The sequence below is a fragment of the Onthophagus taurus genome, unplaced genomic scaffold (assembly GCF_036711975.1).
Source record: "Onthophagus taurus isolate NC unplaced genomic scaffold, IU_Otau_3.0 ScKx7SY_16, whole genome shotgun sequence".
Taxonomy (NCBI): Eukaryota; Metazoa; Arthropoda; class Insecta; order Coleoptera; family Scarabaeidae; genus Onthophagus; species Onthophagus taurus.
Window position 1 is genome coordinate 1,557,340 of NW_027248941.1, and position 16,984 is coordinate 1,574,323.

Here is a 16,984-nt window from a genome sequence, read left to right on the forward strand (position 1 = left end):
TAATCTCATTAAATTTTTCCTTATGAATATTCATCGAGCAACGAGAAGCAAAATAAAAAAATGTACCCTTTTAAAACCAAAATTATTTCTAAATCGGATTAAAACCAAACAAATTAAATAATTAATTCGTTTTTTTCACCCAACATAAATTGCAGACAGCAAGTATTTTTAACATACGGGTTATTATAAATGACAAACGAGCTTAACGTTTAGTTCTAATTAAAATTTTAAATCGGTTTTAAAACATTCTATTATAATAAAATCGAAAGGTGAAAACGTAAGCTTGTTTGGGAACGGTTTTTAACGGAAATGAGCGTTAGCGTTGAAACATGTGTTTCTATTGGTTTTTGAAATGTATTGGTGTGCGTTTGCGAGCGCGGTTTACACGTCATATAAAGACATAGAGAATGTAATACAGGAAATGGTCGTTTTTCGATTCGGTAAACAGATGTTTAAAAAGAATTAAATGAGGGGCTAAATTTATATCTAAATTGGTTCAAAATCGTGCTTTATATAATTTGACCAAATCATATCAAATTTATGAAAAATTTTTAATACCTCTCAATTTGTTCTGATATGCTGCTATGATGTGAGCTTTGGCCAAATCACAACCAAATTATTTTTGACTTGCTGAATATAATGATACTGTATATAATTCATGGTCACATTAATGCCAGACAAGATTCAATACAATTAAATCGCAGAAGCATAGGTTCTGCCATTTCTGCAAACAATGACCTGAAAAGAAATCTATGTCATCAAAATATTTCTTTGAAGCAATCATACTTGATATATCCGCTTTATAAACCATTTTGAAATCTCCACACATTTTAGCCATCGTGTTATAAGATTTTTTTGCTACTACACAGCATGACCAATTGGTAAAGACGGTTTTTTGTTATCATTGTGAAGTAATAATGCTTTTAAGCTATATTTAGACGAATCGATGAATATCCGACAATCATTAATAATTATTATGATTATCTAGAAATTGTAGATTCTTCATCCTATGGCTCAAATTAAATACGCAGCACCTGAGTAAATATTTTTTTAGTATAAAATACTTTTAAAAACGACTAATTTTATTCAAAGTTGTTTAATAATAACTTTGAAAAGTTTCTATCATTTTGTTTGACAATATTTTATGATAAATCTTTGTTACTGGAACACTATGCGTTATAAAATGTTGAATGCACGATGTTGGTTTCGATATGAATTGTCATTTTTTGGGGTTTAGCCCAATTTTTTAAAAGTAAGTAAGCCTTGACAGTGAAAGAAAAACTCTTTTTGTGACAGATAAAGTAGCTTTTCTGTTTACAGTACGTGAAAGTGTCACTAAGAAGTTTTGTTCAGAATGAAAAACTATGGCCATATGCAAATTTTCGGATTGATCGGCCTATTTCGGCCTGTTAACTATGATCAACTGTTTTCTTTTGTGGGCGAACACACACTTAATTTTTTGTGAACATTTTTAGAACGGTTTGTTTATTTCTTCCAAATAATCTAAACCTAAAAACAAAAAATCGTAATAAAGTACTATTGACGAGAATAATAAACAATGGGTTTTATCAAACTAGGCCGAATATTCCGAAACTTTGTATATGGCCATAACTTTTCATTCTGAATAAAATTTCTTAGTAACATTTTACCATACTGTAAACAGAAAAGGTACTTTACCTGACACACAAAGTTTGACAATTAATATCGAAAAAAATTTACATTTTATATGAGTCGTTTCACCTATCCGGGGACACACTGTATATATATATTTAATCTACGATAATTTTAAAAAATGGTGCCTACAAACGTTGTTCCTTGTTTAATTCTTAACAGGTTTTATTTGAAAAATATTTTGATACAAACAATATTTAGGAAAATAATCTTGAATTTCGTTTCTATACTGTTCACAGGGAAATTAAAAAAATTATAATTTTGAAAAATTGTGCCTACAAACTTCTTAATTCTAAACAAGTTTTATTTAAAAAATATTTTGATGCAAAGAATAATTAAGAAAATAATCGCGAATTCGATTTTTTGTACTATTCACAGGGAAATTAAAAAATTGATAATTTTAAAAAATGATGCCTACAAACTTTGTTCCTTTTTTAATTCTGAACAAGTTTTATATAAAAAATATTTTGATGTAAACAATAATTAGGAAGATAATCTTAAATTTCATTTCTATACTATTCACAGGGAAATTAAAAAATTGATAATTTTAAAAAATAGTGCCTATAAACGTTGTTCCTTTCCTAATTTTGAACAAGTTTTATTTGAAAAATATTTTGATACAAACAATAATTAGAAAAATAATCTTAAATTTCATTTCTACACTGTTCACAGGGAAATTAAAAAATTGATAATTTTAAAAAATGATGCCTACAAACTTTGTTCCTTGTTTAATTTTGAACAAGTTTTATTTGAAAAATATTTTGATACAAACAATAATTAGGAAAATAATCGTAATTCCATTTTTGTACTGTACTATTCACAGGGAAATTAAAAAATTGATAATTTTAAAAAATGATGCCTACAAACTTTGTTCCTTGCTTAATTCTGAACAAGTTTTATTTGAATAATATTTTGATACAAACAATAATTAGAAAAATAATCTTAAATTTCATTTCTACACTGTTCACAGGGAAATTAAAAAATTGATAATTTTAAAAAATGATGCCTACAAACATTGTTCCTTGTTTAATTTTGAACAAGTTTTATTTGAAAAATATTTTGATACAAACAATAATTAGGAAAATAATCGTAATTCCATTTTTGTACTGTACTATTCACAGGGAAATTAAAAAATTGATAATTTTAAAAAATGATGCCTACAAACTTTGTTCCTTGCTTAATTCTGAACAAGTTTTATTTGAATAATATTTTGATACAAACAATAATTAGAAAAATAATCTTAAATTTCATTTCTACACTGTTCACAGGGAAATTAAAAAATTGATAATTTTAAAAAATGATGCCTACAAACATTGTTCCTTGTTTAATTTTGAACAAGTTTTATTTGAAAAATATTTTGATACAAACAATAATTAGGAAAATAATCGTAATTCCATTTTTGTACTGTACTATTCACAGGGAAATTAAAAAATTGATAATTTTAAAAAATGATGCCTACAAACTTTGTTCCTTGCTTAATTCTGAACAAGTTTTATTTGAATAATATTTTGATACAAACAATAATTAGGAAGATAATCTTAAATTTCATTTCTACAGGGTGTTTCGGTGACTCGGGAAACAAATTTAACCACATATACTAGAGTGAAAATGATGACGATTCATGTAAAAAAAATTAGTAAAAGTCCTAAAATTTCGAAGATACAGGCCATCAAAATTATGAAATTTTAACACATTTTTCTAAATATCTTAAACACTATTTATGGTAATGTGCTGAAATTTGGTACTAATATCACGTAAAACCATTGGGTAATTTATAAGTTGGATCGGTCCGCGGGAACAATGCTATACAGGATGTTCCTAAAATTTGTTTGCTCAGAACTTTTTTATTCGATCGTAACCCTACATTTATTTTTACAGTTTCTAATAGAAAATTTATTTTAGAAACTTTTATTACTCTTGGATAATATTAAAATGTTAGATTCCGATTTCAATAACACTAAAAAAAAAATCTAAGTCGGCCATGACAAGTGCAAATCGAACTGAGCCGTCATAAATATTATATATGTAACATTTCCAAGTGTAGATTAGGTAAATCCCTTTTTAATTTGTTTTAGTTGATTTAATAAAAGATAATACAAAACAATAAATTTAATTTTAACGACAACGCTAACAGAAAAAATAAAACAAATACATAAAATAACAAGACAAGTAATAAAAAATACTATAGGAAATGTTCAAAAAGACCACATGTCCCTTCTGGTATTTAACGGAACGTCACTAAGAACTCGTCCAATCCTTCCAAATGTTGATGGTATGTAGGGCCAAGTCTTGACGGCAAGAAAACGGGACCAACAATCCCTGCCCAAACATTGAGAGAAAATCTCCATTGAGATTTCCAAGTTTTGAAAAATTTTGGATTTTCTTCAACCCAACTATGTAAATTATATGTATTTTTTGTTGCATTTTCTGGCAATATTCCAATCTAATTGGATAATCGGTAAGCTGTACTTCCTGAACCTTACAGCAGTGAAATGGGTAAAGCTGCTGTTCTCGAAGAATACACACAGTCGTTTTTGACGTCCCAAATCGCCAAGCCATGTCCGAAATACTAGTGGTACTATTTTCTTCTGCATGTTCTAAAATTAACTCTTCCAATTGAGCAGTTCGAACAGATCTAGGGTTGCCGTTGTTCAGAAAGATATGTTTTAGTGATCCATTTTCTCTTAATCAATTCACCCAATGTTAAAAGCATATCGGTTTGTTCTCCAAACGTGTAATTTTCCATTTCGAACACTACAAGATTTTTAGTATTTGTTTAAACGACTAAGCGTGTTTACAACTGTCAATGAATTCGTTTGTTAATTGTCATGGCAGACTTAGACTTTTTTTTAGTGTTATTGAAATGGGAGCCTACCATTTTTGCATTTAACACGAAAACGGTGATTTTTATCAATATTATCTAAGAGTGATAAAAGCTTCTAAAATAAATTTTCTATTAGAAACTGCAAAAATAAATGTAGGGACTCCCTGTATAGCATGGTTGCCGCCGCCCGATCAAAGTCAAAATTGGTTCAATGATTTTGCTTGATATTTGTTTACCCTGTACCAAATTTCAACGCTCTACCATAAATGGTATTGAAAATATTTAGAAAAATGTGTTAACATTTTTGAACTTTGATGGCCCATATCTTGGCCATTTGAAGACTTTTATAATAAATTTTTATCACCGATCGTCATCATTTTTGCTCTAGTATATGAGGTTAATTTTATTCCCCGAGTCACTGGAACACCCTGTATACTGTTCACAGAGAAATTAAAAAATTGATAATTTTCAAAAATGATGCCTACAAACACTGTTCCTTGTTTAATTTTGAACAAGTTTTATTTAAAAAATTTTTGGATACAAACAATAATTAGGTAGATAATCGTGAATTCCATTTTTATACTATTCACAGGGAAATTAAAAAATTGATAATTTTAAAAAATGATGCCTACAAACTTTGTTCCTTTTTTAATTCTGAACAAGTTTTATTTAAAAAATATTTTGATACAAACAATAATTAGGAAAATAATCGTGAATTCGATTTTTTGTACTATTCACAGGGAAATTAAAAAATTGATAATTTTAAAAAATGATGCCTACAAACGTTGTTCCTTTTTTAATTCTGAACAAATTTTATTTGAAAAATATTTTGATACAAGCAATAATTAGAAAGATAATCTTAAATTCCATTTTTATACTATTCACAGGGAAATTAAAAAATTGATTATTTTAAAAAATGGTTCCAACAAAAGTTGTTCCTTTTCTAATTCTAAACAAGTTTTATTTGAAAAATATTTTGATACAAACAATAATTTGGAAGATAATCGTGAATTTCATTTTTGTACTATTCACAGGGAAAATAAAAAATCAATAATTTGAAAAAATGTTGCCTACAAACACTGTTCCTTGTTTAATTCTGAACAAGTTTTATTTAAAAAATTTTTTGATACAAACAATAATTGGGAAGATAATCTGATATTCTATTTTTTACTATTCACAGAGAAAATAAAAAATCGATAATTTGAAAAAATTTTGCCTACAAACGTTGTTCCTTGTTTAATTCTGAGCAAGTTTTATTTGAAAAATTTTTTGATACAAACAATAATTTGGAAGATAATCGTGAATTTCATTTTTGTACTATTCACAGGGAAAATAAAAAATCGATAATTTGAAAAAATTTTGCCTACAAACGTTGTTCCTTTCTTAATTCTGAACAAGTTTTATTTAAAAAATATTTTGATACAAACAATAATTAGGAAGATAATCGTGAATTCGATTTTTTGTACTATTCACAGGGAAATTAAAAAAATCATAATTTTAAGAAATGATGCCTACAAACTTTGTTCCTTTTTTAATTCTGAACAAGATTTATTTAAAAAATATTTTGATACAAGCAATAATTAGAAAGATAATCTTAAATTCCATTTTTATACTATTCACAGGGAAATTAAAAAATTGATTATTTTAAAAAATGGTTCCAACAAAAGTTGTTCCTTTTCTAATTCTAAACAAGTTTTATTTGAAAAATATTTTGATACAAACAATAATTTGGAAGATAATCGTAATTCCATTTTTGTACTGTACTATTCACAGGGAAATTAAAAAATTGATAATTTTAAAAAATGATGCCTACAAACTTTGTTCCTTTTTTAATTCTGAACAAGATTTATTTAAAAGATACTTTGATACAAACAATAATTAGGGAAATAATCTTAAATTTCATTTCTATACTATTCACAGGGAAATTAAAAAATTGATAATTTTAAAAAATAGTGCCTATAAACGTTGTTCCTTTCTTAATTCTGGACAAGTTTTATTTGAAAAATATTTTGATACAAGCAATAATTAGGAAGATAATCGTGAATTCGATTTTTTGTACTGTTCACAGGGAAATTATAAAATTGATAATTTTCAAAAATGATGCCTACAAACTTTGTTCCTTGTTTAATTCTAAACAATTTTTATTTGAAAAATATTTTGATGCAAACAATAATTAGGAAGATAATCTTAAATTTCATTTCTATACTATTCACAGGGAAATTAAAAAATTGATAATTTTAAAAAATGATGCCTACAAACTTTGTTCCTTTTTTAATTCTGAACAAGTTTTGTTTGAAAAATATTTTGATACAAACAATAATTAGAAAAATAATCTTAAATTTCATTTCTGTACTATTCACAGGGAAATTAAAAAAATGATAATTTTCAAAAATGTTTTGTTAAAAGTAATTACAATCTCGAATGCAGAATCCGCTTTCTTTGATGTCAATTTTTACTAGTTATTTAAAAGTATTTTAATACTTTTTTTTTAATATTTTTTTGAGTATTTTAAAAAATCAAAATGCTGTAAATTTTAAACAGTTTGACAGCTAAACAGTTGAAAATTTTGTTTAGCCAAATTAAGCCGGTTTATATTATATATATATATGTTACCGTCTATATATATATATGCCTACTCTAGGGATTACATAGAGTACCTATTGCTCGACCGGCAATGTGTAAAATAAAAAGATTTCGGTCTGTATTTATCAATTTTTAAAGCAAAGTATAAAATTAATAATATTTCATATATTACCTAAACGTTTTAGGTATTCTATAAATTGCCTAGGTATTGTATATAGAATACCGGATTATACAGATTACTTATATTTAATCGGAAGGAGAGGTTGCCTCCGGCTGAGGCATTATGATATAATTATCTTTCTACATTTTGCCTCGGCATTACTACTTCATTAATTATATTACTAGAAATTAATTCAAAATTTGTCCAAATATACTATTAATCAGAAAATCTTTTTTTTTTCAAATAAGACGTTACGAATTTAATAACGATATTACGCATCGCCCGAGGATTGCCTCGGCGTCATCTGCTAAGCGTACATTAAATACGTTACAACATTCCAATAAAAACAACTGTTGATATCGAAATGTCAAAAATTTTTCATGTTAGATCGCCTCAGCCGCGGTTGCCTCGGCTTAATCTCTTAAAATCGAATATCTCAAAGAAATTTTAATCAAAGTTACTAATACGCTGTGCCTCAACTTGTAAGTTTAATAATATAGAGTTTTTAGTGATGAAATTTTGAATATTTTTGGAATAAATTTGTGATCTGATCTGAATCCTTGGCGTTCGTTGTAGTACATAGTTGGATTTGTTCGGTGTTCCCCTCCTTCTGGTGTAAAATTTCCCCGCTCCCCGGATAACAACACCGGAGTTGTAAAAGAGCCAACCTTCTCAACGTCTCGGTCGCCAATTGCGACCCGTGGGCCTAAAACGACGACCCGCCTTCCGTCCAATAATGAGCTGGGGTCGCGTCGGCGCTCGTCTGGGGCCCCTTTCCAACCCGCCGCCACTGGAAGCCCGCGCAGAAGGCAGTTCGCCGTCGCCACCGTACGCGACCGGAGGTGCTAAACGATTTCTTTTCTCGACGCGATTCCGGCCTTTTTATTCGATAATATTTTTTAACCGAAAAAACCAAAATCGTGCGTGCGTTTTTGTGGGTTTTTTTTTTTTATGTTTTCATTTTGAATCTGATGACACACCGAGAATAATATAAGAAGAAGAAAAAAGAACTTGATGTGATTATTTTAATTTGACGAAAAAAATTAATAAATAAATAAATAACAACAACAATTTAACCCGAGGAGATTTTTTTTTGATTCTTATCAAAAAAAAAAAAAGAAAATAATGGAAAGTTAAGCGACGGGGTCTGAAAAAACAAAAATGAATTGAAACAAATAAACTGAAAATGAAGTGATTTGACTTAAAATTTGTGATTTTTTATTTTGTGTGATCAGAAAATTATTTGAGGATAATTTTTGTGGGGGAAAAGAATAAGGTAGGATTTTTTTTTTAATTTAAACTAAGGCGACGGAAACTTGAACATACATATATATAAAATGAGGTTACATCATCACTTAGTTAGCTTAGAAATGCTTAACTAAGCGTTAATCGAGCGTTAACTCCGGGTTAAAGTTGTAATTAATCAAAAATTGATTGTATTAAATCGTGATATAAAAATAGTTTGGTTTAATTGGGTTCTTTTAACTTTGAAAAAGTATCTTCAAAGCTAATCCAAAATGAATTAACTATTTTAGCTTCGCTTGTACATCATGATTAGATTTAGCGTGGTGCTAATCAAGTCTCATGTTATTTTTTTTTATCATTTCGATATATATATATAATTTGAAATTGAAAGTATCCTCAATTAAAAACCCCTATGTTTTTGAATATCGACTGCGAATTTCGCTAAGAATTTTTTGTGGTGTTTTATCTTTGTAGGTTTAGATATAAAAGCTTGAGGCGAAACGAAATGTTTGAGTTAACTTCAATACGCTAATAATGTTAATAACGTCGAATTATATATATAAACTGAGATTGCTTTGTTTAATTTTTAATTCTATACTAAAATTGCAATATCTTCACAAAATTATATATATGATTGATAAAATATATATATATATATATATATCTGATAGCATTTCCTTAAACACTGTTCCTTGTTTAATTCTGAACAAGTTTTATTTGAAAAATTTTTTGATACAAACAATAATTATGAAAATAATCGCGAATTCGATTTTTTGTACTATTCACAGGGAAATTGAAAAATCGGTAATTTAAAAAAATGATGCCTACAAACACTGTTCCTTGTTTAATTCTGAACAAGTTTTATTTAAAAAATTTTTTGATACGAACAATAATTATGAAAATAATCGCGAATTCGATTTTTTGTACTATTCACAGGGAAATTAAAAAATTGATAATTTTCAAAAATGATGCCTACAAACCCTGTTCCTTGTTTAATTCTGAACAAGTTTTATTTAAAAAATATTTTGATACAAACAATAATTAAGAAAATAATACTATATTCCATTTTTGTACTATTCACAGGGAAATTAAAATTTCGATTTCTTTGCTATGTTAGAACGCAATTGTTACTTGTATATCTCTGGACTCAAAACTATATCAAACTATATCAATAATACATGGTGGAATTAAAATATCGAATGCCGGGGATGATAATGATAAAGTTATAAGTGGAATTGGGCAATTAAAAGCTAAAGAAATGCTACCAGATGATTAAATGTGTTGTGAGCTAACAAATAATCAAGCGAACTAAAATCCGAATATATAAGACGGTGTCAACCATAAAATGAGGTTGAGGCATAAAAAGTATATAAGAAAACCGATTCTGATTCATTAATTTTATAAATAATATAAATATGACACTTAATAATAAATATATAAAGTGTTAATTGTAGCTACATATCTAGCTAATATATTTCTAAAAATATAAAAATTTTGGAGCCAAAACTGTTAATTGTAAAATGAGATTGATATATATATATATATATATATATATATATATATATAATATTTGTAGCGCCTCGGCCGCAAGCGACATTAGCTATAACGCCGTACTTTTAGTAAAAAATGTCTTTGATATCTTAATTGTTAGTTGTATTCCAAAATGGCAATGTCTCATCTTCGCCAATTTTAATACAAAAGCCGAGGTCGCTTGCGGGCGAGGCTCTGCAATCAAAATTGTTAACTGTAAAATGAGGTTGATATATATAAAGTGTTGGTAGCACCTCGGCCGCAAGCGACATCATCTACAATGATATGCTGTCATCAAAAAATATCTTCGCTAACTCAACTCAAGCCAACCCAAGTCTTAATAATAAAATGAGGTTGCTATATATATAAAATATTTGTAGCGCCTCGGCCGCAAACGACATTAGCTATAATGACGTACCTTTAGCAAAAAATGTCTTTACTATCTTAATTGTTAGTTGTATACCAAAATGGGAATGTCTCATCTTCGTCAATTTTAATACAAAAGCCGAGGTCGCTTGCGGGCGAGGCTCTGTAATCAAAATTGTTAATCGTAAAATGAGGTTGATATATATAAAGTGTTTGTAGCGCCTCGGCTACAATATCTAAATATATAAATGTCTACATATTTAGCTAATATATTTCTAATAAATATAAAAATTTTGGAGTAAAAACTGTTAATCGTAAAATAAGATTGATATATATATATATAAAGTGTTGGTAGCGCCTCGGCCGCAAGCGACATCATCTACAATGATATGCTGTCATCAAAAAATATCTTCGCTAACTCAACTCAAGCCAACCCAAGTCTTAATCATACAATGAGGTTGCTATATATATAAAATATTTGTAGCGCCTCGGCCGCAAAGCTATAATGACGTACTTTTAGTAAAAAATGTCTTTGCTATCTTAATTGTTAGTTGTATACCAAAATGGGAATGTCTCATCTTCGCCAATTTTAATACAAAAGCCGAGGTCGCTTGCGGGCGAGGCTCTGCAATCAAAATTATTAATTGTAAAATGAGGTTGATATATATAAAGTGTTTGTAGCGCCTCGGCTACAATATCTACCCATCAGCTAATAAATGTCTACATATTTAGCTAATATATATCTAATAAATATAAAAATTTTGGAGTCAAAACTGTTAATCGTAAAATAAGATTGATATATATATTGTATATATATATAAAGTGTTGGTAGCACCTCGGCCGCAAGCGACATCATCTACAATGATATGCTGTCATCAAAAAATATCTTGGCTAACTCAACTCAACTCAAACCAACCCAAGTCTTAATCATAAAATGAGGTTGCTATATATATATAAAATATTTGTAGCGCCTCGGCCGCAAGCGACATCAGCTATAATGACGTACTTTCAGCAAAAAATGTCTTTGCTATCTTAATTGTTAGTTGTATATCCAAATGGCAATGTCTCATCTTCGCCAATTTTAATACAAAAGCCGAGGTCGCTTGCGGGCGAGGCTCTGCAATCAACATTGTTAATTGTAAAATGAGGTTGATACATATAAAGTGTTTGTTGCGCCTCGGCTACAATATCTACCCATCAACTAATAAATGTGTTTGCTATCTTAATTGTTAATTGTATACCAATGTTTTATCTTTGCCGATTTAAATACAAAAGCCGAGGTCGCTTGCGGGCGAGGCTCTGCAATCAAAGCTGTTAATCGTAAAATGAGATTAATATATACTATATATATATATATATATATATATATATAATATATATATAATATATATATTTATTAGCTGATGGGTAAATATTGTAGTCGAGGTCGCTTGCGGGCGAGGCGCTACAATTAATACTTTATATATTTATTATTAAGTGTCATATTTATATTATTTATAAAATTAATGTATCAGAATCGGTTTTCTTATATACTTTTTATGCCTCAACCTCATTTTATGATTGACACTGTCTTATATATTCGGATTTTAGTTCGCTTGATTATTTGTTAGCTCCATAGAACACATTTAATCGTCTAGTAGCATTTCCTTAACTTTTATTTGCCCAATTCCACTTACAACTTTATCATTATCATCGGTAACATAGAAATCAACAGTAATATAGACATTAATATAGACAATATAGATAGCCCCGCAAGCGAGTCTATCTATCTATATATATATATATATATATATAAAATGAGGTTGATATATATAAAGTGTTTGTAGCGCCTCAGCCGCAAACCACTTGGTAATCCAACCCAACCCAAGTCTTAATCATAAAGTGAGGTTTATATATATATATATATATACAGTGTGTCCCAGGAAAGATGTTACAAGAGGTATAATGATTTAAAAATTTCTGAATTTTAATTTAATGCTGAGGAATTAAGCCCTGCTTGGTGTGGAGAGAATTTTAAGTATATTTTCATATTTTGAAAATCAACTCGCACTTGATAGTGAAACGAAATCTATTTTGAGTTCAGGTAAAGTAAGCTTTTTGTTCATGATACGGCAAAATATCTACCTACATTGATTAAACCACCATATTTAATTACTAAGAGATAATACAAATAAATTGCACTATCCCTCAGTTTTAGTTCACATTTCACCATTGCACTACCACAACTAAGAGTTTTATTGTATTAATTTTGCAATTTTTACATCAATTAAAATACTATTTGTCCCCTCTTCCCTTCTCCTCCATAGTTCACATTTCAATTACTATATAATATTTATGTATTTAAATTAAAATGTGGTAGTTCAACCAAAGTAGATAGATCCTTCTGAAATTTTGTATAAGACCATAATTTCTCATTTTGAACAACTTTTCTTAATAAAATTTTTCCGTATCATAAATTTTTAAGTCATTATACCTCTTGCAGCATCTATCCTGGGACACACTGTATATATATAAAGTGTTAGTAGCGCCTCGACCGCAAGCGACATCATCTACAATGACATGCTGTCATCAAAAAATATCTCCGCTAACCCAACCCAAGTCTTAATCATAAAATGAGGTTGCTATATATACAGGTGTCCAATTAGTGCGATATCGGACGATATTTCCTTACAGAGTGTCGCTAGAAGAAAATGTTTATATATAAAGTTGTTTGGTGCTCGAAGGTGCATAACCCAAAAATATTTTTGTTTATACAGGTTGTTGCAAAAACAAAGTACAAGGTAGAACTTCGTAATATTCGTAACTTCGTACCTATTGTCCTATAAATAACTTGATAACTATTGCAAATAGGTATAGGACATGCTTTATAAAAAAGAAGCCTTATTACTTGGTGAATAATTTAAGACAAAAAAATATGAGGCATTCCATTTAAAAAAAATGAGATATAGCTATTTCAAGTTTCTGGTATTGAGTACAATATTACGAACACCCTGTAGTTTATGTACAAATGTGTATATACAAAATGTTGAATATTTCAAAAACGGTAAAATTTTGGTATAGGTAATGCTTAACAAAAAGTATGTCGAATTTTAAGGGTAATTCAAAAATATAATAAAATATGGGGTGGTCCATTTAAATGTACGAAGTTGTACCTTGTACTTTGTTTTTGGAACACCTTGTATAAACAAAAATATTTTTAGGTTATGCACCTTCGAGCACCAAACAACTTTATATATAAACATTTTCTTCTAGCGACACCCTGTAAGGAGATATCGTCCGATATCACACTAATCGGACACCCGGTATATAAAATATTTGTAGCGCCTCGGCCGCAAGCGACATCAGCTATAATGACGTACTTTTAGCAAAAAATGCATCCGTATTCAAGATACAAGGTGTTGAAAAATAATTTATACATTTTTTAATTTATATTCACCTCAACAGTTGCAAGACAGAATTAAACGTCACTTTAATAACCTCAAAAACGAAAGAAATTTTGAATACTTACTCTAGCTGATTGAATATTTCATGTTTTTAGCCAAATTTGTTTTAATCCTCATCTTGTGATTCGTTGTTTAACTTATATGGCTCAAATTGAAGCATTTTTGTACATATCTTCTATCTACAAGAATCTATTTACAGTATTTGATTTAAATATCACAATAATCAAGATTTTCATCAACCTCAAACTCGCCTTGGTTAATAATTCGTTTCTTAAGTACACAATTATTAATTGTACACAAATATCTCGATTCCTTTCAAATGTAATAAGCATATAGGGCTAAAATTATAGCATTATAAGATTAATCATGATTATTTGTACACTAACCTTACTCAATATCAACTTTGGAAGCAACACACTCTTAATAACTTCAACTTAGGCGAAGATAACGAATACTTTTGCTATATTAACAGAGAAAACTGTTATTTCTTCAATTTAAACTCACTAACGTGGACGTCAAATTTTTTGACAGCGACATTAATGCGGTTAACTTCACGTTTGTCTCCGAGGTTGGTTCGAAATCGGAATAAAATTGTTTTTAAATAAAATAAAAACGTTTAATAACGTTTAATTGATGATTAAATTAAAATTATTTTAATAATTTAATTTTAATAAAAATGTATTATTATTTATATTGTAATAGTGACTTTTTAATTTTCTAAGTTGGTAGTAATTTAAAACTAAATTTATAACTGTCAAATCTTTGAAATGTAAAAATGTGAGGTTAAAAAGATAAAAACGTTTAATTTAGTGTTCGTTTTAATTTCAGATTATTGAAAACGAAAAAAGTGTAATAAAGAAGAAGTAATTATTAACTTTAAGAAGTTAAGTTTGACCCTTTTTTTAAAAAAACTTGGAATCATATGCTGTGGCCGTTGTCACAACTGATCGCCGCCAAATGCGTTTCGAGACGGGCGCCGCCCCCGACAAATTGAGAAGAGGAGACGGCGGCGACGACGACAGCGACGTCGTCGACGGCATCAGCGATCCAGCAACGGCCACGACGGCCACGTCATCGATGGCCTACCACCCATTCCTGCAGTTACCCAGGCAGACAGATTTTAGTGTCAGCAGTTTGCTGACGGCGGCCTCGGGGGCGCAGCAGGCGCCGGCGCCAGCAGCGGCCCCCGCAACTCCAGCTGCATATTTTCCCGCTGCAGCTTTAGCCGCTTTCGGACAAGGTCACGGTTGTTACCCGGGAACTTTAATTCCAAAAATCGGCGGACCACACAACCCACATGCAGCGGCTCTAGGTGCTCATCCTTACACCACCGCCGAAGACGTCGTTTTAGCGGCGGCGGTCGCCGCCCATAATCATCATCCGGCTATGGTGAGACCGTTAAGAGCAGTTCAACCCGAGGAAGATGGTGTTGTGGACGATCCGAAGGTGACGTTGGAAGGGAAGGATTTATGGGAGAAGTTTCATAAACTGGGGACGGAGATGGTTATCACAAAAAGCGGAAGGTAAGAATTACAACTATTCGAAAAATTAACACGATTTTTAAACAATATCAAATAAACATTTTTTTTACTATTTTTAACCCACATGTCGGCAAAGGAAATACGTTAACACGCATTTTCTTCCTTTTATTTTTTTTTAATTTCCCATAAATAATTTATTCATAAACAGTTTGAGGTCAAATTTGATGTTATACGCTTTAACAACATTTGAAACTAAAAAATTAATGATTTAAAAAAATTGTTGTGACAAAAGTTGTTCCTTTTTTAATTTTTAACAAGTTTTATTTGAAAAATATTTTGATACAAACAATAATTAGGAAGATAATTTTGAATTCGATTTTTATGCTGTTCACAGGGAGATTATAAAGTTGGTAATTTTAAAAAATGGTGCTTATAAAAGTTGTTGCTCTTGTAATTCTAAACAAGTTTTATTTGAAAAATATTTTGATACAAACAATAATTAGGAAGATAATCTTGAATTTCATTTTTGTACTATTCACAGGGAAATTAAAAAATCAATAATTTGAAAAAATGTTGCCTACAAACGTTGTTCCTTGTTTAATTCTGAACAAGTTTTATTTGAAAAATTTTTTGATACAAACAATAATTTGGAAGATAATCTGATATTCTATTTTTATACTATTCAGAGGGAAATTAAAAAATCGATAATTTGAAAAAATGTTGCCTACAAACGTTGTTCCTTGTTTAATTCTGAGCAAGTTTTATTTGAAAAATTTTTTGATACAAACAATAATTTGGAAGATAATCGTGAATTTCATTTTTGTACTATTCACAGGGAAAATAAAAAATCGATAATTTGAAAAAATGTTGCCTACAAACGTTGTTCCTTGTTTAATTCTGAACAAGTTTTACTTAAAAAATTTTTTGATACAAACAATAATTTGGAAGATAATCGTGAATTTCATTTTTGTACTATTCACAGGGAAAATAAAAAATCGATAATTTGAAAAAATGTTGCCTACAAACACTGTTCCTTGTTTAATTCTGAACAAGTTTTATTTGAAAAATTTTTTAATACAAACAATAATTAGGAAGATAATCTTTCATTTTTGTACTATTCACAGGGAAAACAAAAAATCGATAATTTGAAAAAATGTTGCCTACAAACGTTGTTCCTTGTTTAATTCTGAACAAGTTTTATTTGAAAAATTTTTTTATACAAACAATAATTTGGAAGATAATCGTGAATTTAATTTTTGTACTATTCACAGGGAAAATAAAAAAATCGATAATTTGAAAAAATGTTGCCTACAAACGTTGTTCCTTGTTTAATTCTGAGCAAGTTTTATTTGAAAAATTTTTTGATACAAACAATAATTTGGAAGATAATCGTGAATTTCATTTTTGTACTATTCACAGGGAAAATAAAAAAAAATCGATAATTTGAAAAAATGTTGCCTACAAACGTTGTTCCTTGTTTAATTCTGAGCAAGTTTTATTTGAAAAATTTTTTGATACAAACAATAATTTGGAAGATAATCGTGAATTTAATTTTTGTACTATTCACAGGGAAAATAAAAAAATCGATAATTTGAAAAAATGTTGCCTACAAACGTTGTTCCTTGTTTAATTCTGAGCAAGTTTTATTTGAAAAATTTTTTGATACAAACAATAATTTGGA

The 16,984-nt window shown here is 29.1% G+C and overlaps 1 protein-coding gene across 4 annotated transcripts in view; it reads left to right on the forward strand.

Moving 5' to 3' along the window:
* LOC111415470 (optomotor-blind protein-like) overlaps window positions 1–16,984 on the forward strand; it is a 97,240-nt gene that overhangs the window by 7,046 nt on the left and 73,210 nt on the right. For 3 of the 4 annotated variants that reach the window (XM_023047169.2, XM_023047168.2, XM_071201028.1), the window contains exons 1-2: window positions 8,051–8,514; window positions 14,651–15,345. In XM_023047169.2, the coding sequence (XP_022902937.1) occupies window positions 14,780–15,345 (566 nt within the window). In that variant the 5' untranslated portion in view covers window positions 8,051–8,514; window positions 14,651–14,779. Of the gene's footprint in view, window positions 1–8,050; window positions 8,515–14,650; window positions 15,346–16,984 lie in introns of those variants that run through there. The other variant, XM_071201027.1, reaches the window with a different exon arrangement.